This window comes from Magallana gigas, chromosome 6 (assembly GCF_963853765.1).
Source record: "Magallana gigas chromosome 6, xbMagGiga1.1, whole genome shotgun sequence".
Classification (NCBI taxonomy): Eukaryota; Metazoa; Mollusca; class Bivalvia; order Ostreida; family Ostreidae; genus Magallana; species Magallana gigas.
Window position 1 is genome coordinate 25,324,177 of NC_088858.1, and position 25,951 is coordinate 25,350,127.

General features: G+C 37.2%; 1 protein-coding gene across 1 annotated transcript in view; it reads left to right on the top strand.

The window, feature by feature from the left end:
• Positions 1-25,951, top strand: part of LOC105344166 (fibrocystin-L) — a 43,379-nt gene that overhangs the window by 13,646 nt on the left and 3,782 nt on the right. The window contains exons 17-52 of the mRNA XM_066086944.1: positions 338-465; positions 782-942; positions 1,303-1,469; positions 2,243-2,342; positions 3,349-3,506; positions 3,879-4,104; positions 4,477-4,749; positions 5,312-5,436; positions 5,640-5,778; positions 5,900-6,080; positions 6,586-6,833; positions 7,061-7,249; positions 8,110-8,292; positions 8,476-9,969; positions 10,230-10,379; positions 10,957-11,122; positions 11,297-11,453; positions 11,884-12,040; positions 12,432-12,511; positions 13,072-13,201; positions 13,413-13,781; positions 13,891-15,410; positions 15,588-15,759; positions 16,240-16,476; positions 16,807-17,064; positions 17,305-17,553; positions 17,851-18,027; positions 18,951-19,184; positions 19,307-19,603; positions 19,695-20,120; positions 20,267-20,432; positions 20,713-20,945; positions 23,134-23,376; positions 23,667-24,230; positions 24,422-24,732; positions 25,341-25,712. Coding sequence (XP_065943016.1) covers positions 338-465; positions 782-942; positions 1,303-1,469; positions 2,243-2,342; positions 3,349-3,506; positions 3,879-4,104; positions 4,477-4,749; positions 5,312-5,436; positions 5,640-5,778; positions 5,900-6,080; positions 6,586-6,833; positions 7,061-7,249; positions 8,110-8,292; positions 8,476-9,969; positions 10,230-10,379; positions 10,957-11,122; positions 11,297-11,453; positions 11,884-12,040; positions 12,432-12,511; positions 13,072-13,201; positions 13,413-13,781; positions 13,891-15,410; positions 15,588-15,759; positions 16,240-16,476; positions 16,807-17,064; positions 17,305-17,553; positions 17,851-18,027; positions 18,951-19,184; positions 19,307-19,603; positions 19,695-20,120; positions 20,267-20,432; positions 20,713-20,945; positions 23,134-23,376; positions 23,667-24,230; positions 24,422-24,732; positions 25,341-25,712 — 10,440 coding nt within the window. The remainder of the gene's footprint in view (positions 1-337; positions 466-781; positions 943-1,302; positions 1,470-2,242; positions 2,343-3,348; positions 3,507-3,878; positions 4,105-4,476; positions 4,750-5,311; positions 5,437-5,639; positions 5,779-5,899; positions 6,081-6,585; positions 6,834-7,060; positions 7,250-8,109; positions 8,293-8,475; positions 9,970-10,229; positions 10,380-10,956; positions 11,123-11,296; positions 11,454-11,883; positions 12,041-12,431; positions 12,512-13,071; positions 13,202-13,412; positions 13,782-13,890; positions 15,411-15,587; positions 15,760-16,239; positions 16,477-16,806; positions 17,065-17,304; positions 17,554-17,850; positions 18,028-18,950; positions 19,185-19,306; positions 19,604-19,694; positions 20,121-20,266; positions 20,433-20,712; positions 20,946-23,133; positions 23,377-23,666; positions 24,231-24,421; positions 24,733-25,340; positions 25,713-25,951) is intronic.

Here is a 25,951-nt window from a genome sequence, read left to right on the forward strand (position 1 = left end):
CCAATGCATTGTTTACATCATTGGCCATGATTAGGTCTGTGTGACATCATAGGTCTGTGTGACATCATAGGTCTGTGTGACATCATAGAATCACGCATAGGAGTGGAGAGAAATTTTTTTTTCAGGTGTTGAGCTCTCATGTTGATATCCTAGCTGGTAAATAGTAATGCATTATGGCCAAATTCTACTATACACATAGTTTAACATTTTTTTTATATCAAGCATTTACAATAATTATGAAAGAAAATCATAATGTTGAAAATCGTGACCTTTAACAAAAAATGGAAGCTAGTCAGTAATGCTTTTACTTGACTTACTAGTTATTTTTCCATTGCAGGTCTGCTTTGCGTATCGCGGGAAGCTGCAGAACTTCTTCAAGTTGGGATTTTCATACAAGAACAACAAAGGAGCGACAGTGGACAACCAATATGCCTACCCATCAGTCACATTTAAACAATCTCCTGGGTATAGAACTCAATTAGCTTTTGGTTTTAAAAAAAAAAATCTTTTAAAATTTATCGTGAAATTAGTTTGTTAGAAAAAAAATCCTTTATCTAAAGGACAAAATAATATGAATATGACCCTGTATAATTACATTGTCATTGTCACAAAATTAAAGATGTCAAAAATTACCCCAAAAATTGAAATTACAGATAAAATATTGTAAAGGTAATATAATAAATAAATAAATGCAAGTTATGGTTTATTGATAGAAATTAATCAATTATACATGTATTTAAGTGACAAAGATATTTTATGTATTTTTTGTTAATATTTGCAGTTGGAACTACAAATGCGTGGACATAGAAACTGAAGCGAAAAAAGGAATAATTGGAACAGTGTTTAAAGTGTTTCTGATTGAAGTCAGGAAAGACACGTCTGAGGATTTCCTCTATCTGGACGAGGTCTACATCGGCAAAAACCCAACCAGTGTGGAAGAAGGTACTGTACAAGGAAGGAAAATTCATGTTTTTTCTTCTATCATAGAAGTGGGGAGGAGATTACTGTACACAGGAAAATATTCGCCCCGTTTTATTTTCACCCCTTTCAACCTTGTTGTCTGCAGGCAAATTTATGACTGGGCGAATTCTTATGTATCAAATTATCTCTCTTTAAACACAACTACTTCTGGGCGAATTCAAGATGGGGCAAAACCGTTTGTAAGTAAAGAGGGGGGGGGGGGCACAGGCAAAAATAGCCCTGTGTACAGTATCATATGTTTGTTTGGGTGGTAGGAGTAAAATGTAATTTAATATGCATTCATGGCTTACATCAAATGTGTATCATTTCCTTGTCCTGTAGAGAATGTGAACCTGATGAGACTGAGGCCGGTGATGCCCAGTGGACAGCTGGTAGATAGAGTCAATGTAAACAAAACCGAGGAGAATGGGACCACAGTCTATCATGTGGAGTTCATACCACAGGCCTGCTCCTACAACTTTGCTTTGTTAGCGGTGGTGCCAGGGCAGGTAGGAAAGCATAGTTTGATTTTTGTCGTTGTTGATTTTATCTGTAGGCCAAAATTCATGAGAAGTAGCACAATATCAATGCAATATGAATTCTGTGAACTACCCTTTGCCTGTTACTTGAAATTTCAGATTTTTTTTTTTTTTTTATATCGTCTTCCATTTATTTCATAACATACAAAAGAGATTTTGAGGCAAAACCTCCACAGAGGCCCTCTAACTATTCCTCACCTGGGGTGCCAGGGGCCCCCTGGATCGGAAGTTTGTTATATACAAAACATTTTTAAATATAATCAGAGATTGAAAAAGTTTACATTCTTATATTGATATATGAAACATAAATGACATAAGTTGATAACATAACATACAAAAGAGATTTTGAGGCAAAACCTCCACAGAGGCCCTCTATAACTATTTCTCACCTGGGGTGCCAGGGGCCCCCTGGATCGGAAGTTTGTTATATACAAAACATTTTTTAAATGTAATCATAAATTGATAAAGTTTACATTCTTATATTGGTATCTGGGTCATAAATGACAAAAGTAGATAAAACTGAGAAATAAGAATATACGTGTCTATAAATCTATGCATATAATGCCTTTTTAAGCATACGTATGCGTAGTTATATAAATATTCTGATATATAATTATGTTATATAGTTCAAAATATAAATATGCAGTATAGTAAGGTATAACAAAGCAAGTGCAAAGTAGCAAAATATAAAATTTCAGATTTGACTGATGTGAAATAATTGGAGAGATTATATTTGATTACAGATTTCCAATGGGACGGTTCTTAGTGTATCCCGGCTGTCCTCTGCCTCTCCCCCTGTGAGGGGAAACTTTTCTGTCACCTTCCGCAACAAAACCATGGACGGTATGTATTGGTACATGTATTTATATATCTAAACAAAGATGTGATTTCTCATCTATTGCTTGATCATGCAGGTTCAAAGTCCATCCTTTCCTGAATTTATTAGGAATTGTTGGCTAGTTGAAATTTTTCTCTAATGTAATGTTCAGAAGCAGATTGAAAGTTTGGGTGGGGGTGGCTGCATGGACTTTCTTTTCAGAAATCTTGACAAGCAAAGAAAAAATAAAAAAATGGTTTTGGTTATGTTATGTCTAACTTTGCAAAAAAGTTCCAACACCTATGTACTTAGCACATTATACATTGTACATTAGACATGCCATATGCCATGCATTATAAAGCACCCACACTTTTTATCAAATGCCTCAACTACAGCTGTGGGAAATTGCAGGTATATTCAGAAAGCATACTTTAAAAGTTTATCAAGGGCTATTGTTTTAATATACATGTATGTTTTGAATTGTATAGTTGAACTCTGGTTTTCACCATTACAGGGACATGGTCACGATTTTGGTCAAATTCTATATTTATGTTTTGCTTTAGAAATGCATTTTTAATGATCAAATAAATTTAGTTTGAGAGTCATTCCTAGAGTTATAAGCAAGATAAAGGGCTCACAATTCTTTGTCATGTAAACAAGGCTCGTGCCCTGTTTTTCTTTACATATGTTCAATATACCAGTGAAAAATCTTTTTCGGTCTTTTTATTTATCTTAAGCATATATAAACAGTTCCTAACATTTAACATGTTCGATTTAGGTTTACAACTGAAATTTTTACTCCAGCGTTCAAAATGTCTGAAACAAACGCTTTGTTTCCACAGCGAAAATTTTCAAGCTCTGCAACTGGCTTATAACTTAACAATTGAAACTCAAATTTCCATTGCCTATTGAGAATGCCTCTCTAAAGCATAGTAAATATTAAAATCGGAAAAATAATTTTTGACCAAAATCGTGACCATCCCCCTTTAAAGTCACCTTCACTATGTTTTTTTTTTTCAATTGATCATTAAGGCATTCCATTCACTGTGGATGGGGCGAGGCTGGCAAGCCTCCTACAGTCGGGGTTACCAGAAATGGGCAATCTAAACACCTACAAACACGGAAAATGTGCAGAGTTTGACCTACATGTTGGATTCCATTCCAATGCCGGGGACCAGGAAACCTTACAGGTATTGCTCAGGTGTCATAGAAATTTTGTCCACTCTCAGATCTGTTTGTGACAAGTATCTTAGTTAGATTTTTTTTATAACAATTTTTGCTTCCAATCTATTTGCTTTTCACTTGAAAGATTTCCGCTAATTACCATAAGTTAGCATTGTTGGTAGCTACAGTATTCAATCATCTCATGAGCTTAGATTAAGACATATCTTTACATGTTGCTATTGAATAGTATTTAAAACTTCATTCATCTAAATAAGTGAAAGAAAATGAAAGAATATAAATTCTCATTTGAAGATATGCTCTATACAGCCCCAGATCTCTTGCTATTTTTCAAAAAGATAGTAATATTTAATAGAATGCCTCATATGTATAAATTGTAGATTACAAGTTACGCTGAGGGTGAAAACGTGACAGTAGATGTTAAGACGGTCACTGACGGCAAAGTGTGGCTGAACCCCATCCCAGGGGACTTTTTGGTCACCCCCCATGACACCCCTCAGGTTATGGCCTATATCAATGACATTCCCACCAAGTGCTCCGGGGACTGTTCCTGGGATTGGTCAAGATCGGCCACGCCCACCATCCTCTCAGTGTCACCTGACACAGGTGAGTGATTAAGATACAGTTGTCCAAAGTTCTTTTGAACAGAAGATGTAACATCAACATATATATATTATTTAAAGTGTACACTTTAAGTTGAAATATTCAATGCACTGCATGTATTTGCCATGTAAAAATAAACTTTAATGATTATAGAAATGATGTTGTAACCATTAGGCTGGAAGCCAGATATGGGGGATTTCTGATTTTTTACTTTTTTACTCTGGATGTACATGTAATTAGTTTGCAGCAGTTCTTCCTTTAAACAGAATGGTCAAATCACAAAATCGTTTTCAATGGTGATCCGTACATTCTCATCCATATTGATCTTCAAATCATATAGATATTTGAAAACTCATTAGTCAAATTTCTTTTTAGGTTTTCCAACATCCACAGAGATTACAATTACGGGCACAGGTTTCCATGGTAACCACACCCTCAACCGTGTCATGATAGGAGGGGTAGCCTGTGTGACCAGTTCGTCCAATGATACCCACATTGTGTGTAGAGTAGGGGACGGAGAAACAGGGACCTTCCCAGTGATGGTCAACGTGGAGGGACTCGGGAACGCGGATAACACCAACAACAGTGTCATGTTTACCTACCAGTTCAGCATCCAGTCCATGGCTCCCAGCTCTGTCTCTCTTGGTGGTAAGGACATTTTGATGGAGTGTGGTCAGAGTTGTTTTCTAAACTGGAAAATTTGGCCAACAATATTTAACCAGGTTTTCTAACAGAAAAATCCGGTTATTGAAATGATGAAAATGGCGGGCTGGCAACTGCCAAAAGAGTACCTTTATTGTACAGATCACTCCTCCTACAGTTTTCAAGATAGGAAGTTTGTTCTTTTGCAGTTCAATAGTACATATATCAGAGGTGTGCATATTGCTAGGATTTTGATATCTGATAATTTATGAAAAATATACTAGCTTTTGAACTTACCAGTAGTCATTTTTTGACAAAATATTGCATTTCTCTGGATATGTTAGGTAGAGTTTATCAATTCAGGGTTGACATGGATTATGGATGCAGTTCACATATAAGAAAATCCGGTTTGCTGTCACATTGACAGCTTTTCACTTGTTTCTTAAAATTCTTTAAAAATGAGGAAAAAATTTCTGGGATTAAAGTTTTATACATATAATTATACAGTCATTTGTACCAGTTCATTTTATTGACTTTGTGCTACATTATCTTCTGGTCTTTATTTTAGGTGGACTGAATTTGACCTTGGGAGGATTTGGATTCTCCAAGAAGGATGAGGTTTACGTGGGGGGTAAGGCTTGCCGTACCCTGTCAAGTTCCACCACCCAGACTGTGTGTCTCATCCCCCCTTCTGTGAGTACAACTCAAGTTCTATCAGTTAGACAGATGAATTGCTCTAAATGGAGATTTCTCAGTCTTCCTGTGCTGAATTGAAAAAGCCTAAACAATATATAGCTATTCTCAATTAACACATCTTACTGTGTATTAAAAATTGAGAACCATTTTTTCACTGTTGGTCAGAATTTATATTTAATATTTATTTTTCATCTTTTTAGTCGGAGAGCAAAAATGAAAGTGTTCTTGTCAAACAAGGAAATACTGGGACGAATGTTACCCATACTAAATCTCTGGAGTATTCTAGTGAGGGCATGATTGTGATTTCCTCTATCGAGCCCAATGCAACTTATGTAGCAGGTAAACCACATCAGTTAATACGATATTAATTTCACATGAATGGAAATCGAAACATCTCTACAGTGTAATTCAAATGCATGTACATGTAGCTTACAACTGAGTTTTTTTCCCGTACCCACAGGAGGGACAGAGATCACGATACAGGGGTCTGGTCTGAGCAGTATGGAGTCTGTAAGGATAGGGGATGTCCCGGTCACCTACACAAACTCCTCGGACAAAGAGATTAAAGTGGTCCTACCCCCCAGACCGGCTGGGGCGTACTCTGTGCAGCTCCTAGGGCCAAGTGGAGTGGGGGTAAACAGGTGGGTCCAAGAAGTTGTTATGCAGTGCTATCATTTAAAATGTCTGTTACGAAGAGTGTTGCCATCTATATACTGTAAACCTACATGTATTTGTTGTGATGAACTGGTTTGTGGTGACTAATTTTCACTATTAGAGTAGATTTTCAAGAAAATAAAAGACGTTAAAGGACTTGTTTGCAACAAGAAATGTTCATGATAATGAGGCTCTCGTGAACCTCGCAGTCTGTATGAATTTGCATTGTCTTATAGAACAATACTTAATTTGAGTCAAACATGAAACATTTACTTTTAATGTAAACATTTTAATAAGAAAAAAACAAACCCCAAAAAGACTTTTATTAAAGTGATTCTTACTCTTTTTTTTATAATGAATGTTTTTTTCCCCATGTTTATTCAACTTTGAAATTTGAGGGAAATACACAGTTGTTACAGCTGTAAATTTGTTTGATTTCAATCGTTCTTATATATGGTCAAGTTATACTGTAATTGCATTGTTTTAATGTAGTGCCAATGAGGTTCCCTCTGTGGAATGGAGATTGACTGTGACTGACATCAGCCCCCTCCGCGGATCACTGAGAGGGGGGGCCATGCTGACCATTCGGGGGGACGGGTTCTCTCTGAACAAGACCAGGAACTCTGTAATGGTAGGTCGACACCGGTGTGAGGTGGAGACAGCCAAGGTCACAGAACTGACCTGTCGGGTCAAGGACACAGCACAAGTCCATCGTGTGGATAACTCAGGGATCCATCCACGTATGTCATCATTATAACAAACTTCTGTTTAATATCTATAACCATTTATTTGATGCAGTTTAAGAATTGACAACATTTTAGAAAAAATAAAACAACTGATTTTCCATAGGGTGTATGGAGCATGGATTACTAGTACATCGGAGCAAAAGCATGAATAAAATTTTGAAGTGTTTTCCTCCATTTTATCCTAAAACTTCATTTAAATGAGTTGATCATTTTCATTACAGAGTTTAAACTGAGTGGATATGCCTGGAATCCCCAGTACCTGATTATCAAGGTGGGTGACATAGTGGAGTGGAAGTGGAGCTTCGCCTCTTACATCACAGGGATGAAGCCTAGGGTCGTGGAGGTCAAGGATGAACTTTCAGTGGAGGAGATGGAAGGAGGGTTCAACAGTGGACCAGGGAGGGAATCAGGTACATGGAGTTGAATTGTACTTTAACTTAACGCCCCTTTTACAATAAATTGGCGCACGAGCAGAAGCGACAAAATATTCGTGAAACTGAAAAAATCAGATATGGTTTGTAAACTTGTAAATAATCACAATCTCATGATTGCACAACACACGCATAAACAGCTGTGAATAATGTTATGATCTTTAAAATTATGCATTGCTCTTGTGGGTATACAAAATGTTGTCATTGCATTGAACTATTTGGAGCACATTTGTCGGAATAGTGTGCATGTCCACTATTTTGAGAAGACTTGATGTGACCACAAAAACTCATGCAACAAATGCGAGAGCTCATGCAAAGTATGTGATAGGAGCAAAAAAATTTGATTGCAAAAACTCATGCAACAAATGCGAAAGCTCATGCAACGTATGTGATAGGAGCCAAAAAATTCTGATTGCAAAGTGTTATAAAGTGCTTGTGCACCAATTGTGAATGAGGTTGAAGAAATGTAGCTCTTCAACAAATAAAATGGGGAGAAGGTGATGGATTTTAAATTAACTTTTACACTGAGATTATGTGCAGGTTTCTCTGTGCTCTTGTGCAAGATTTTGCCTTTGTCAAAAGCTCATAGAAAATTATTGCAATGCCTTTAATTTCAGTTGGACCAAAGTTAACCATTTATGTATTATTCATAATCTTGAAATTCATATAATACTATAATGATTATATATTCTAATATTATTTATTTTGCTGAGAGGTATCTATTTGTTAAAATCTAACCTAGATTCTATCCTAAGATCTATTGAAATAGAATAAGTCATAGGGGAAGAGGGAGTTACAAATCCTATATTACAACTTTAACAAATTTTTTTTTTGTCCAGGGGTGTTCCGTCATCAGTTCACTGCGGTTGGCAGGTACTGTTATTGGAGTGACTTTGTGGACCAGTACAAGACCACGTGGTTCCGGGGGTGTGTCACGGTGGAGGATCTCAGTTCTTATGTGGCGGAGATCAGTGTCAAGGTCAATGGATTTGAAGCAGTCTATGACAGAGTGGCACCACAGTGTAAGAATTGAAGTCATGTTTTCTTAATATTGTCTGTATCCAGTTTATTGAGTATTATCCCTTTAATTTCACAAATTTTGAAAAGTGTAGAATTAATGGGTAATACGTTTTTACAAAATTTCATTTCAGTTCTGTATGTCGCTAATAGTACTTGATCATGAGCCTTCGTTTCATTCATTGCAGCACCCTCTTCATCAGCAGTTAATGCTCCTGGAGCAGGATGTAGCCAAGACCTGACACCATTGTCAAACTGTTCTGTTCCAGAACCAACTGGAGGGAACCCCAGCAAGTTCAACTTTAAATTCTGGACATGTGCCACTCCCATAGTTACAGGGGTGTCCGAAAGTAATGGCACAGTTAATACCAACATCACAGTACAAGGTACAGGCTTGTCCAATAATGACTGTCAGAACGAGATCAGTTTCGGAGATGGGAAATGTGTTGGTGACGGAGACAGTGGACCAGATGTCGTGTGTAACATTGATAACTCAAATTCTCCCTCAGTTGGACTTCTTCAGCCAATCAAAGTGAGGCACAATAACCTTGGGTACGCTTTGGTGGCCATTAACAGTGTTATGAAAAGGTCATTTGCCCTGAAGCCCTCTGTGACAGAGGTCATGCCCTCTAAAGGTTCAGAAGTTGGGGGATCAGTGATTCACATCATGGGGTCTGGTTTTTCCATGGATAAAGATTTTGTGTCTGTCACCATTGGAGGGTATTCTTGTGGTTTAATGAATGTCACCTACAGTAAAATTGTGTGTCGTACAAGTCAAGGTCAAGGTGAAAAAGATGTCCAGGTCGTAATCAGGTCCTCACAAGGTCAACAGATTCCAGCAGTGTGTGAAGGGACATGTAAATTTACCTATGATGCAGGTTTCACTCCTCAAATGACCTCAGTATCTCCCATGACGGTGAATGGAACAACTGATACAACTCTAGAAATTGAAGGCAGTGGTTTTGGGAATGAAACAGCTGACATTACAATTAAGATAGGAGGAGAAAGGTGTGAAGTGACAGTTGTATCAAATTCCTCAGTTCAGTGTACAGTAGGCAATCTCCCTGCAGGTTCGAATAACCAGGTGGTTATGGAAGTGGCTGGGAAAGGTCTAGCCAGGGGAAGCATCAGGGTGACAGGAAACCCAGTGATCACAGAAATCTCTCCCGCCGAGGGAAGCATCCATGGTGGAACTCTGATTTCCATATCTGGAAACGGTTTTGTGAAGGATCAAACCACTGTCTCTATAAAAGGCAAGCCATGCAGGATTGTCAGTACAAGTTTGTCCATGGTGAGCTGTATCACACCTTTGAATGGAATAGAAGAGAGTGTGAATGTTGGAATTATCTCCAATACAATATCATACCCAATGGTGGCCTTTAACTACAGTAACCAATCCTCCCCTAATATTTCCTCCATCAGTCCCACCAATGGCTCAGCAGGCACAGAGATTACCATCACCGGCACTGGGTTTGTCAGTCAGAAGGAAAACATAACCGTCAGTATCGACAAAGCCGATTGTACTGTGAGCTCTTCATCGGAGACAGAAATCGTCTGCACTGCCGGAGCCAACCTTGTAGGATCCTTTCCTGTACTAGTCAAAGTGGACGGGAAAGGAAACTCAGACAATCGCTCTGAGTTTGAATACCAACTGCTTGTTACCTCTATTTCTCCAAGTACAGGTCAGTTTTAATGTCAGTTAGGGACATTTGAAAATAAGGCAACTTGAATTTACTTTGAAAGAAAATAGTTTTGGTATTACTATGATAAAAGTTTGCATTCTGCGAAAACTAGAATTTAAGGAAAGCATTTTTAACCCAACAACTATCACTTTGAAGATAAATTTACTTTTAGGTTTTCTTGAGATCAGTAGTAGAAATATGTTTATAATTTGATGGATAAATTAAATGAAATGCATTGAAACTTTGTCTTTGAATTTTAGGTGGTATTGCTGGTGACCAGTTAGTGACTATTTCTGGATCTGGATTTGATAGTTCCACATCCGTCTGGATTTGTGACAGAAAGTGTGAGCGTGATCTCTCCGCCAACCAGTCAACCTCGGAGTTCCGATGTCGAACGCCAAAAGCTGCAGGTAAAGCTAAAATCTTACTTGATTGTTATAAATTCTTTTAGTATTTTCAGAGATGCACAATTAATGCATCCTTTAAAAAATACTTAAAGGGAGGGAATTTGCTCATGCATTCACCTGTATGAATCAAATTTTAGAATTTAGTTTAAATTTTAGTTATAAAGTATTAACTTACGGGTAGCTGTTAACAATAAAATTGTAATCAAAAACAAATTAAAATTAGTGTGTTCTACTATAGATTCCTAATTAAACATGAGGAATTAATATCCGCATAAAATGCATGAAAGACATCTTGCAACTTTTAAAATCTTTCTTTTTTTTTTTGGACAGATGTAAACTAAATGAAAATATGATAAAACTTAGGTGTTAGCGATTTTATATTCCTATTTGATGCAAAATGTTTAATGTTTGAATTGCGGAATTAAGTACTCCCATAAAATATGGAATCTTAACAGTATTAAACTTTGAATTAATTCCATCAATTTAATTTTAACTGATTATCTTATTTTTAAAAATTTTAAAAATTATCTTTTCTTAAAACCTTGCAAATCATAATTCATAAACACATATTTCACGGAAGGAAACCTGACTTGTACGGTGAATTTGACCAGTAATGGAGTATCCAGGACTCTAGTAGATGCTTACACCTACAACCCCGCCATTACTCCAAACATCACCATGGTAACCCCAGCCAGGGGAGGTACAGCAGGGGGAACTACATTAACTATTCAGGGAACAGGCTTTGGGTAAGAAAAGAAGAAATTTCTGAAAAGTATTTATTAATATTAATTTTCAATTTTATTTTGTACAGTTATATATAGAAAAATTTTGATTGAGCAAAATCTTTGTTACAAATGAAATGAATGCAATATACTCTGGAATTGAAAAATGATGGCTGTTGATTTTTGGGGTTGTTTCAGATCTGTGAAGGGTGATGTGTCGGTGACCATTGCTGGGACAGTGTGTGATGTAAACAGTGTGTCTCCCACACAGATCACATGTGTGACAAACCAACACAAGAAGTCGGAGAAAGCTAATGTCAGGGTAGAGGTTTCTGGCAATGGGAAAGCCATGCAGGTGGGTGATTTCTGATGCTAAATGCACACACCCTGTTCCTGTTTATTATATACTTTATTCTTACAGTATTAAATATGTCTAGTTGTATATTCTATAAAAGCTTGAAAGATGTTTACTGTGTCATGTGAATCAATATGATTTAAAACTAAATCTTTTAAAAAATGTAGCATATTGCAATTTTTTTAAGCATACAGTAAAACACGATTATTATAAGCAAACATGCTTATAATGAATTGCTGTTTGCAGCGAAGTGATTTTCATTCTCCATGATCGACTTTATAACATGCTGTATACTTGACGGGTAAAACAAATTATGTTTATAGCACTGTAAAATCGCCCATCCCTGGCACTTCATTATTAGCCTGTTTTACTGTATCTTTATTTAGAACGGTAAAATAATGAACATATGATGCGAACCTTTTTTTTTCAGAGCTCTGCTGAGTTTTTCTACATAGATGTGTGGTCCTCTCCGTTCACCTGGGGAGGTGGTCCTTTACCAAAGGAGGGTGATTTGGTTGTCATCACCCCGGGACAGACCATTCTGTTGGACGTCAGTACCCCGAAGCTCACCCTGCTACTCATTCAAGGTATTAATTAGAAATATTGAGGTCCTGATCGACTCACAAATAATTCACCAGCTTATTCATTCATAGATGCTCTATTGTGGCAATATACATGTATATATACACCCAAATTTTTATACATGTACATATGTAAGCAGAGTTCAGGCAGAATACTTTAAATGCAGCATCAAATTGGTTCTGGTGTATTCACAATGTATAGTGTTTACTATCTTTGACTTTTTTGAGATGTGTAAGTTTCAAAAGTGACTATTCTTTAGTTTGAATCGAAAAGCTAGGAATTAATTTTCAGTTAGTACACAACATGAAACCCTCACCACCCCTGTTGTAAGATATATCCAGGTTCTGGTATTTCACATTTGAACACCATTTTTACGTGCTTAAAAATCCATTGCAGGTGGTGCCCTTATCTTTGATGAAAAAGACCTTGAGCTGAAAGCAGTGAATATCCTAATAGTTAAAAATGGCCTACTGCAAGTAAGCACATATAGTGGAATGTATTTATATATGTCATGATTGTCACTATTTATGCTTTTCTTGATATAAGCATGTACATGTAATGACTTGACCGTTTTATTTTAGGAAATTTGGTGATTGAAACTTTTGTGCAGTATTTGTGGGTTCAGACATTCATATAAAAATACTTGTCAAGAGAATTACAAAAAACTATATCTTATATCTGCTACCAACTGTTTTTGTGAAAATTATTTAGCAGTTATTAGATACATGTACTTGAATATTTACAGATGACAGTCAACTACATACTGCTACTTCTGTGGAATCATTAGATTTCGTGGTGGCTCAATTTTCAATTTTGGAATTTGTGGGTGCCTCTAATCCAAGAATTAACATCCTCCACAAATTAATAAATTTGATTTATAAAGTCATATTTCCTTTTTATGTATAAGATATAACACAAAATTACGTCCCCATGAACCTGTAAAATTTAAGCAATCCACAAAAATTGACCCCCTTGAATTTTAATGGTTCCATAGTATGTCTCAAAACTTCAGACTAATATTTAAAATATCGTACAGGTGGGTACAGAGAAAGAACCTTTCCAGCACAAAGCTGAGATAACTCTGTATGGGAACCACCGCACCAAGGAGTACCCTATCTATGGCACCAAGTCCTTGGCTGTCAGAGAGGGCAACCTAGAACTACATGGTGGGTTCAGAACATGGCAGTCACTCTTGTACTTGTGTATATTATCAAAATACTAGAACTATTATTTTAAAAAACCCAGTTCAAATACAGTCCAACCAGCCATAGAGAGATATAGTTAATTATTGTTTAGTAATGTAATTGATCAATTGATCTTTTTTGTATATTTTGTTGTGCATGTTCTTTTAAACTTGCCAAAAAATTCTTGTTTTAGGCAAACCTGTTCCAGTGACCTGGACAACACTGGATGCCACAGCATATGTAGGGAACTCCACCATTGTTCTGAGAGAGGCTGTCACATGGAAAGCTGGAGACAAAGTTGTCATAGCAACCACCAGTCACAGGCACTCCCAGAAGGAGACGGAGCTCATGGTCATCCAGTCGGTCGCCAGTGACAACAGGACCGTGACCTTGACACAGCCACTGAAGTATGAACATCTTGGGGTCACAGAGACCTTTGATGGCACTGACGTGGAGTTCAGAGCAGAAGTGGGGATGGTTTCACGGAACATAATTGTTCGAGGGGATAGTAATCCAGATTTTGTGGAGAAAATTGAAGCTTGTCCAGATGGTTTTGATACAGGTACAGTATATTTAGCTTTGGAAGTCTTAGGTTTTGATCTGTAGGTACTTAATTGATAAAATTGTTTTTTTTTATATTAACATACATTCATTTCTTGTTTGAAATCTAGGTGAATTTGCCACACAGACCTGTTTTCAAGGTCGTTTTGGAGAAGAGATGGGAAGCGATCAGTTTGGAGCTCAAATCATGATCCACTCTCCCAAAAATTCTGGAAGTATGTCACACGCTCGTCTGGAATATGTGGAAGTGACCCATGCTGGTCAAGCTTTCCGACTGGGAAGATATCCCATTCATTTCCATCTGAATGGAGATACAAATGGATCCTATGTCAGAGGCTGTGGAATCTATAACACATTCAACAGAGCTATCAATATTCATGGATCACGTAATCTTCTCATAGAACACAATGTGGCCTATAACGTGATGGGCGGAGCCTTCTTTTTTGAGGATGGAATCGAGACTGGTACAACAGTGCAATACAATCTGCTGATGTTTGTGCGAGAATCCAGCAGCCTTCAGAATGATGATATAACCCCTGCTGCCTACTGGGTCACTAATCCAGACAACACCATCCAGCATAACCGGGCAGTGGGTGGCACTCATTTTGGATTCTGGTACAGAATGCATGTACATCCAGACGGCCCATCCTTTGATAACAGTATTTGTCCTCAACATATTCCTGTACGTGTGTTCAGAAACAACACGGCTCACTCCAACGGCTGGTTTGGTCTGTGGATTTTCACCACCATCAAGACCAGGGAGGGAGGAGGATGTGGGTCAAGCACTCCTGCTATGTCTTTGTTTGAATCCCTCACCGCCTGGAACAATGAGAAAGGAGCAGAGATTGTGAACGGGGGAGCATTGGAATGCAGGGACTTTGTGCTGGTAAACAACCAGAAGGCAGGTTATGAAGGGAAACTGCTCATTGAGGGCGACCAGCTTTTTAAGGATTTGCTTATTGTTGGTCATGCTCCAAGTCTAACTCGAGAAGAACAGGGCTGTACAAGAGCTGGCTTCATTCTGCCCTATGGAAATGGGCTAACATTAGATGGTATCCGCTTTGTGAATTTTGATGAGAGCAATTGTGTAGGGGTTGATTTTGCAAGGATTGATGGAACTTGCAGCGTGAATTGTGGAGGATTTTACTATGAGACAAAAAATCTCAAGTGGGTGTCAGCTCCGAATAAAGGAACATACCCATGGCCATGGGCTGGAGTCCTGAAAGATTTGGATGGAACTCTGATAGGTGAAACTGGAGATTCAGCCTCCATTGCAGCAAATGTAGGAAAAAGTGTCATTTCAGCTTCAGACACATTGCCTCCTACCTGTGTGTCATTTCCCAAGTTCAGTAATTTCAGTGGGAGCACTCCAGCTAGAGTTTGCCCACCAGGGGTCAAATACCATCGGTTCTCCTTCAATGGCATTAGTCCATCCTCTTTAGATTACAAAGATTTTGTGTTTAAGAATCGCTATGGTAATGACTCTGCTCCATGGAGGAAGAAGGCTGTAACACACAAACTTGGCTGGATGATGGTGTTTGTGGATGGAGAGGAATACTCCTATTATTTTAAGGATGCAGATCAGATAACAAACATCAGCTACACTGGAAGATTTGACAGGTTTCCTAAAGTAAATACAGTTTGTTTTCCCTTTCTTTAATAAATTTACTGATCTAAGTTTATTCTTCATTTCTTTCCCTTTCCCTGTCTAAGTTTTCACCAAAAGGACTGTATAGAACAGGAAATGCATTTGAATTTTATCTGCCTATCTATAAAATCTTTGATGTAAATTTTTCTGTAAAAACAGAACAACACTGGAGGATACGAGTACGTCATCCTGAGACAGAAAGTCTCCGTACGACCCGACCGATTCTTCCTAGACGGGAGCACCAACATCGAGCCCACTCGCAACATTGATGGCAACACTGTACATGGACAATGGGAATATCTCAAAAATGAAAATGAAATCAAGTACATAAGTAAGTAGACGCTGTCTTTTCTCTTAAATATTATAAGTGTCTTTCCCAGTAATTTTTTTCTTAAGTCTGTGTAGTCTGTTAAAGAATTGCAATCTTTATTTTTAAGCCTCTTAATATTATAAGTGTCTTTCCCAGTCATTCTATTCTTTAGTCTATTTAATCTGTTTAAGACTTGCAACCTTTACTTTTTAATCAGCAGTCAAAAAGAATGTCTGCATTATGAATTTCAAAGTCATGTTTCAAGGTCATTGTTGAAAAGTTTGTGACATTTTTATGAGTCCATGTTGGAGTTAGTGAAAATTAGAAGGAACATTGAATATCATATATCGTATCAAACATCAACCAAACATTGTATCCTGTTTGATGAATTTGAGTTGACATAAGCGCACTAGTTTTAGGTGATAAACAGCTAATTTCCAAACAATTATGATGTGATACTTAATAATTGTTTGAAATTCTTCCAATCCTCTTGACTTCCAGTTTCCTCAAAGAAACCTGCCTCCAGACGAAGGCGCAGTGTCGCAGACTTCAATGATTACAGTGTGAGTTTCCGTGCCTACAAGTGCTACTACGTGGACTGTAAGCCTCCTGTTGACCCCAACACTGTACCCCCCGTCACAAGCAGACCCTACGACTTCCAGTCCTGGTCAGAATCTGATACATGGGCCAATGCCAGCAGAGTTCCTCAAGACGGTGATGATGTCACAATCAGTAAAGGTTTGGATATTATGTTAAATTCAGTTTTTATCCCCTTTGAATAGTACCAGGATTGTTCATGTATCAGACTATCAAACATTTCTCTCAATGTGTTGATATATCATTTTTACAACAGTTACCGCTGTTTAGTTGGACTTAAATTTAATGATGGTTGGTCACAATTATGGTTTATTTAATTGATCATTTCTGTACTCAGGCCAGACGAAAATTGATTAATTTTGCATTTTTCTTTATTGCGCTTAATTTAGGTGGAATGTAATGCAAAGTTTAATCTATGAAATATGCAAATTAATATTTTCATTAAAAAAAATTATTTTGAAAAACCATTAGATCAGTGGGTAGTAGCAGACACAGCATTACCAAGAATGGGTAAACTGGTTCTCTATGGAGTACTAGAACTGGACGATGCAAACGGCACCAGGAACTTTGAGCTGAACTGTACCTACATTGTAATCTTGGGAGGACGTCTGATCATTGGATGGCCAGATAAACCGTTCCTTGGTCGGGCCCTGATTCTGCTTGAGGGGGAGCACTCTACACGACCCTACCCCACCACCTCCGGCCCACCGGTCGGATCAAAGGCAATAGGTAGGGAGGCTCAGTCAGTGATTCATTACATATTATTAAACTTATCATTAAAAAAACTTGTCGTCGTCAATAAATCAATTAACCAATATTGCCTTTTGATCAGATAAATTGTTTATTTTCCTCCATATACCACTAGTATTTCCAATAGAATATCTTTCAGTTTAAGTTCTTGAGCAAGTTCATTAAAAGGAAATCGGATTCAAGCAAGATTTTTGACTTTCTTAATTATTATCTTCACAGGCGTGTTTGGTGGCCTTGACCTTCATGGCAAAGATGTCGGAACTTCCTGGACATTGCTGGCCCAAACAGCCAATCCTGGCGACAGACAGATCACATTGGCAACAGATGTCACATGGAAAGTTGGGGAGGAGATTGTAATTGCTCCAACGGATTTCTCCATTTGGGAAAAAGAAACATTTGCGATAACTGCAGTGACAAATGGTGGAAAAACACTTAGTCTGAATAGCACAATAAAGTTTAAGCATATTGGTAAGTTCTTTGCAGAATTGTAAGTTCTCCACACAGAATGAAAAAAATTAAGTTTGTAATTGACAAATTGTTTCCTTGATAGATTATTTCCATATGCAAAGGATTAATTTTTAATTTTAATGTCTTAAATGTAACACAAATTGTGATCTCTGAAAAAAATAGATGTTGCGAAGGTTTGAAATAAGAAAGATCAAATGCAATAATAAATATTTGTTATCATCGCAGTTCTATAGCTATGTGGCAAGGTGGGTTTACCAGTAAAATGTTTATATTTTCATCGTTGACACTCTGATTTAGCCCACACAGAGACTGCAGGCAACGAGTCAATGACAATGGCGGCTGAGGTTGGTCTGTTGACCAGAAATATTCGTGTGGAGGGGGCCAGCTACAACAAACTGTACAGCCAGTCTTTTGGGGCCAGAATTCTGGTCAGCCAAACCCAGGACCCCAGTAATAGCAAACTTCTATACATAGGTGAGAAGTTAAAGATTACCTTTAAGACAAACATCTTTAACGTTACAGGAATTCGTAACTCCTATAAATATGGAGAAGTTTATTCAGCAATCACTTCATTAAAATTGTTTACTTTTTTCATTATTTTCTTCAACAAACCTGAAAAACTTTAAAATTAAATAAGGAATAAGGAATCATTCTTTGAGTATTATGAGGTGATAATTTCGGTCGGGGCGTGATCAAATCCAATAGAGTCCGATTAAATATTTAAATATAAATAAGCAAACCCAGCTGGCGCCTCAATTTGGCGTCATTTGTATTATGAGCTATATAGTACAAAATCAATACGTAGTGTTATCAAAGGCAAAGACACTGGAAAATGTAAATATAATGATTTTTATTGATGATTTTTTAACCATCTTTCTGTTTAATGATCTCCGATCCTAGTAGTGTTAATATTTCCCACATATATTCAACAAACTGTTTAGCTTAGTGGGTCCAGGGAGAACTACTACATTAAGGTAAAGCAGTTCAACCCTCGAAGCACCGGGGTTCGAGCCACTGATGCATGAGATAACCACTTTTTATTTTCTTTATTTGATCTCAGCTTGTGTAATTATTCCATTTTCTTTATTGTGGCCAAAACTACAATTATTTCATAAAATGCGTGGATACCATTAGAAATTTTTTTTTTTTATTTCATTTATAATGTTTGAAGGATAGATAACATATTAATGATGAAAAAATACTTTGGGGCTGAGGATTGAAAAACCATAATTTATTTATTAAGGTTTTTGAAAATTAAATTATTAATAAATTAGCTAATTTTTTTTTAATATTAATTCTAATTTTACTAAAAATATCAGAATTTGCAAATCATTTTGAATGGCATCTGTTTTGAATATTTTAAGTAATTTAAATTAAAACTCTATCTGCATTTTCAGGCTATGCTCGCATCTCCAATGTGGAGTTTTACCACTCTGGACAAGAAGGCTGGGTGGCACCCTTTGATGGCCACGGCTCCATAGCTTACATCGACGCTGGTACTGTGTCCAACATAAAACCATCCTATGTAAAGAAATGTGCCTTCCATAAGGGCTTCTCACCGGCAATCATGGCCTATGCTACCAACAAACTTCCAATTGAAGACAATGTCATAACAGACACAGTGTGGTATGGTAAGTATTCAGTAAACATACTTTCATAAACATTTCCCTTTAATCTTTGACTCATTATTAGATATGGATTGATTTTCTGTGTCATTTGACTATTAAAATCTTTTGCTTACCTATTTCTTTAGCTGTTGAAGCAATAGGAGATGGATCCATCATCAGAAACAACTTTGTGACCAAGGTTCAATGGGAGGGATCTTATCAAGGTCGCAGGGAGAGCTCAAACTTCCGATATAACGGGGCATTCAATTTGGATAAAGCCACCAATCTGGTTTTACAAAACAACCATGTCGGAGGAGCAGAGAGGCTGGGATTCCGGACCACTGGGGAACCCTGTGGTGTCTCGTCCGCAGACTCTTGGACGGGCAACGTCGCCCATACTGCTCTGGTCGGGGTCGGCTTGCTTACTATCAATCCACTGCCAGGTTGGTTGGAAGTCAGATAATTTGTATATTTATATTATCTGTTACATACTGCTTTAAGAAATATTACCCCTTTCTTTTTTTTACTTTCCAGGTTATCTTAAACAATGCACAATGTACGCTAATTTCACTGTATGGAAGAATTTCGATTACGGGATTTTCTACCAGGGCACTGCCAGCTCCTCTGTAAGAAATCTAAAGGCGGCTGACAATGGAGTCAGCGTGTTCCAATTTGTTGAGGGTCCACCATCCCTATCACACAGATTCCAAGACAAGTATGCCAATGTGATTGACTCTCTGATTATCGGTACATCAGACGAACTGAATTGCTCTACTGCTAGGGGTGACAGGTCCGATTTCAACTTTATCAAAAGCCGAGAGAAAATAAAGAGTCACAGTTTTCCTTTACGTGTAGGCGTAACCATGCCAACATTTACCTCAGGGGGCAATGCTTGCCCCAACATGCCTTGTTCTGGAATAATGTCCTACCAAACCATCAAAGGAATATTTCGCTTGCAAGGTAGGGGCTTTGGTAATTTCTAAATATTGTATATATCCATCATAATTAACATTACCATTTCTATATAGTTATGTGTACAGTTCCATTATGTAAAATGCTATAAATCTTTGTATAAAATAAATAGGCATTTCTCGCACAACTTTCAGATGTGACTTTCTCCAAGTTCTCCAACAAATGTAACAGTCGAGGGGATCGGGCGGTGGCTCCTAATAAAGCAAATGATGATGGAAACCACCCATTTATAACAGAGAGAATTCAGTTCCACAATATGGCAGAGGAAAATAAGATTCTGTACTGGAGATCTGATATAGGGTAAAATCTTTCTAGTGACTAATAGAGTTGACCTTGCACTCACAATTTTTTTTTTTCCGCAATGGTATTTTACTTGTAAAATTCATATATACATGGTGTGTATAAATGCTTGTTTGCTTTGAAACATCAAGTGCTCTTTCACATTTTAGTCCTATTACTGAATATTATGTTAATCATAGTAATTAACAGAAGATTTTTAAGGCAATTTTTTTATCATGAAGTTTTTACTCTTGAGAGTTTCAAAACTACATGTAATTTGTTATTTTCATCAATTTTGCAGGAAGATTGACTCGTCCAACTGTGTAGACATGGCCTGTGACGCTAAGGTCAAGTGTCTCCTGCAGGATCTAGACGGGACGTTCCTCAGCTCCCCGGGATTTGTCATCCCACAATCAGAGCATGAATGGAATGGAAATCCCAAGATGGGATTAGGGGATTACAGAATCCCAAAAGAGATGCTTGTTAGATCCAATGGGAGCAGAATTCCTGTTGCAGAGATAGCTCCTCACAAAGGTACACATATCATGTAAAACCCCTACATTTTATGCTTGTCTTTAGAGAATTATTTCACACAGTTGTTTTGAGAATGTGCACTGGTATACACATGTATACAGTAAAACACGCTTATAACGAAGCGCTCGGGACTTGCAATTTTACTTCGCTATAAACATACTTCGTTATATCGTTTATAACGAAGTATCTTCAAACTAACATCTAAATTCGCTATAAGCAAAAAAAAAAACAATCAACTCTAAACATGTTTTATTGACAGGAAATGTTTAGTATTCAATGCAGAATTTAATTTTGAACAAAATTCTTGAATTTTTGATTGTTTTTAGCCTAGAATTTGCTGCTTTTTCAAGTGTTATCAGAGAATGCTTTAAACACAGAGTCGGGAACATTGTCGGATCGCTCTAGCAAGCCTGCACCATCTTCATGTAGACTTGCGCTTGTTTTGTGGATATTGAAACATCTGCTGATGGTTCATGGTCAACAGGTTCGCTGTCATCGTCGCTAGATTCGTCGTTGTTAGTAACTGCATCGATAATTTGATCATCAGTCAGACTTTGGACGGAAACAATTTCTTTGTCGATGTCTACGTAATCTTTCGTACTTATTTCATATGCGCATGTTCTCATGAGGTCTGCTAAGGGAACATCGTCGTTTAGAAGGAGGCGAAGAATCAAACTGTTTCAAAATAGTATCTACGATTTTTAAGAATTGTACTGAGAGAGTTTGGTAAAATGCCGAATTCTCTTGCAATGTCTTTTTTGCTTTTTTCCCTTCATCCACCGCCAAAATTATTTGATATTTTGTTTCAAGAGAAATAGCTTTCCGTTTTCTGGATGGCGAATCCATGTCTCATGAATGAACAGGATAAAATTTACCCGAAAACCCAGATCATCATATGAAAAAAGTTCATTTAAAACTACCCATATCGTTGATAGTTTAAGCGACGAGAAAACAGTTCACTTAATGTCAAAATTATCCCGCTTCGGGCCTCTATCAGAGATATTTAAAACTAGTGGGAAATGACAAATTCTATTTATAGTACACATTTGATGTTTTATAAACGTTGTTTATTATTGTTAATTGGCATTTTCAAAAAACAAATCGTGCAACAATCTCACTTTTATCTTTATTGATAATGAATTATTCATTTGCTAATACAACACAAGCGGACACCTGTACTAGCTGCTGCATGCGTCCATGTGGACCTGTGTGAAACCAATCTTCGTTCGCGTCCAGGTGAAAATGTGTGAAAACACAACTCACGATATTCGCTATATACAATGGGAAATCTGTGTTGTTTTAGCTAGAGTGCATTAAAAACTACTTCGTTATATCCGTGAATTCGCTATATTCAACTTCGCAATAAACGTAAAAATTATAAATGAATTGATAGAATTTTGGCCGGGGAATTACGAGTGATTCGCCATAAGCGTCAATTCGTTATAAGCGTGATCGTTATAAGTGTGTTTTACTGTATTCAAAATATTTTTTTTTAAATTTAAGAAATTATGTATTGTGTTTTATAAAGGTAGAGCATGAATTTCTTGAGTTCTATGCTTTTAGATTATTTTCATGTCGTAATACTTGTTTTGGAAGAGTGTGCTAAGGTGCATATGTACAATCCATAAGAGGCATCACTTTATTCCTCTGTTTTAAACTTTCAATCATTCAAAGTTTCTACCCATATACTACACAAATACAGATATAAAGATAGATCATAGATCAGAATCATATTACACAGGTTAGCATTTAGGACCATGAACCTCTTTTCAAAGAAATGCAGTGATATGTTTTGATCTACATTTAACAAATATTAATTTGAGACTGAAAACTTTAGATATTTTTGTTACAAAATTATATCATTTTTCTACAATGCTGCTCAGGCTACACTTTTGAATACTGTAAACATATTCCGTTTTCCTCTGTAATCTTTTTAGTGTTTTTGGCCGAAAACTGCTTCCACTAAATCAAGAGCTTGGCTAAATACCAATGATATAATACATACATGTATAAAAATAGGCACATTCAGAAATATACAAATTCAGATCCATGCTAACTTGTTGAAAAATCATTTTCTGCCAAATTAAATATCATACAGGCTAAAAATACTATATTTACAGTAGGGCTTCTTAGGGGCCTTTTATATTAACGAGGAATAAAAATCTTGATCTCCTTGTTCTTTTAATAGGAATCGTCAGATCCTCTTGTCAGTACAAGAGCGCCTGGCAGGCTTACGAGTGCCACGAACTGAACTACAAGACACTGGTCATTGAGAGCTTGGACGCTGACACAGAGACCCGCCGTCTGTCCCCGGTCGCCATTCTGGGCGATGGATACCTGGACCTGATCAACGGACCCCAGGACCACGGCTGGTGCAGTGGCTACACCTGTAGGAAGAGACTGTCCACCTTCCAAGCCATCGTAGCTACAGGTTTGTTCGGAAATGGATAAAAATTGCTTAATTTAAGCAACCCCCAAGGCTTATTATCATATTTTAAATTATACTCTGGTCTGTAAAGCAGATGAATGGAAGATTTTAGTTTTGATTTTCACCTTTCTCTTTTCTGGGAATTCAAATAAAGTCATGAAAATATTATTCTAGTGACCAGTGTATGCTCAAGATTTCTGCTTTCATAATGATTATAGAAATATAAGTTGCTTTTAATTAACATTGTTGAAGGCTAAATCTGTGCTTTGAATTAAACTCATTCAATATTTCAGGAAAGGAATTCTTGTTGCATTACACAAGTGTTTCACCTCAGAAATCTCGCTTTTTCTTCTTGGATGCCAAACCAAACGACTGTATTGTCCTGTCTGTATGGTACTCGCAGCCCTGGAGATTGGACGTCTACCATGATGGCAATTTCATCCTGCCTCCAAATGCTCGATTTGAAGGGGCCAAAAAAAAATACATTGTTGATCCTCCTCCTGTTGGACAGCCAGACTACTACAAGCCTAACGTCACAGGGTGCGCACTCAAATCTGGGACCAGCTATTTCAACAGAGATACTGGTATCATTACTTTGATGATCAAAGGGCCAGCTCCAGTGGAGATTATAACAGTGAAGACAGTTATAGTGTCCTTCCAACTACCAGCGATGCCAGAGAACGAGTTTTATGGGGAGAATATCATCATGAATCTAGCCTCCTTCCTTAACATTGATGCCAGTCGCGTGCGCATCACAAAGATTGTGAGGGAGACATCATCAGTCAGTGGTCGCAGGAAGAGAGCCACCGGTAAAATCACAGGGGTGGAAATCGAGATCAGCAATCCCCCTTCTCAAGGTATGGATAAACTAGCATGTGCATATATTAAATGGTATCATTTTATAGATGGACTTTAAAGAAGCATTTTTCAGATGGATTTTATAGTAGTATAATTTATCACCAAGAGAGGAAAAAAATGCAATAATGAGAAAAGTTTGTAGTACATGTACTAGTAAACATGTATGATATATTAAGTTTTCTGTGTCTAGAGCTCAACGCAACAGCAAGTGCAGGTGATCTGTCCACGGACCAGCTACAGAACATAACCACAACCATTGTTAATGATGTCCAGCTTGGTTCAACCTTAAAGACCCTCCTCAACACCACAGGGGTAGCCATTTCTGAGCCGCCCCCAGATCCTGAGGACCCCAACTGGCAGACCGTGGCGAAGGAAAACAAAAATGAGGGCTATGAAAAACTGGTTCAGCCAAGCCAAATGAGGTTGCATAGCCCCATTGTACCACTGCATGAAGGTGCTCCATTCTCCACGCCTGCACGATTTCAAATATATGATGTTGATGTGAGTTTCAAATATAAAAAAAAAATCCAGCTTTTATACTATAAACCAGCTTTTATTTGCGAGGACTTCATTTCGCAAATTACTGGTGATAAACTGACTGCACGAAAATTTCCCACACGCCAGTAAAAATTGGTTTACAGTACCATTAGACGAAATAGGTGTTTTCTAACATTAAAGTTGTTCTCGTCGTGCAGATGTTACACTTGCAGACCTGTTTACTTGTAAGATTTGAAGTATATAATATGTTTTTTATATTGAAATACATCTGACGATGCTTATTATGTAAATGCAGGAAAGCATTAAATTGCATTAAAAAATTACAGTGTGTTCATATGGAGATCATTTAACTTATAATTGTATCGGTGAATTTCTTTTTATTTATTGATAACCATTTTGAAGTATCTGTAAGGGAAATTTTGAGATTCAATTTCATTTTGATAAAAAAACAAGATCAATTTTCACATTACGCAAGTGAACAAATTACTGTATTACATTATTGATGTAAAATATTCTTAATTCTAGAAATGTTAATTCAATGAATTTTAGTTTTGTACATTTATATATTTTGATGAAATTTGAACTATTATTTCTCTTTATAATTAAAACAGGGAAATGTCGTTAATAAGCTGGGAACCCTGGCAAATCCATGGCTGATTACAGCAACCATTAAAGCTGGCACCGGTAATGCAGCTGCTAAACTAGTTGGAACTACCACTGTCAAATACAACAATGGTTGGGCAAACTTCACAGACTTGGCCATCAGTCATTTTGGCACAGATTTTGTCCTGGATTTTGCAGTGACATATCCAGCCGCTGCCAGCTTCTCTTTGACGTCATCCAAATTTTCACTGACAAGACGTCCTCTTAAGGTCAATATCCGTAACATTACAACCACCATATTGCAAAATTCTGATGTAGCTATTGAACTAGAGCTGCAAGACGGAGTTACTTCCCAGGTTGTAGAGAAAATCAACTGGCGGGTATGTGAATAATTTAAATAATACGAATAATATGCAATATACAGAGCAGTTTGACTGGGATGTGACTAGTATCTCCTGATACCCCTCTCCCCCCCCCCCCCTCCAAAAAAAATACTGTAAATATTGATGAGTTACTGTAAGTTACGGTGAACTATTTCTATTGATTGAATTTTGTTTTAATATTAATCCTGAATTATATAACTATCGCAGTAAATTTTTTTAGGTCTTTCAATAAAAAC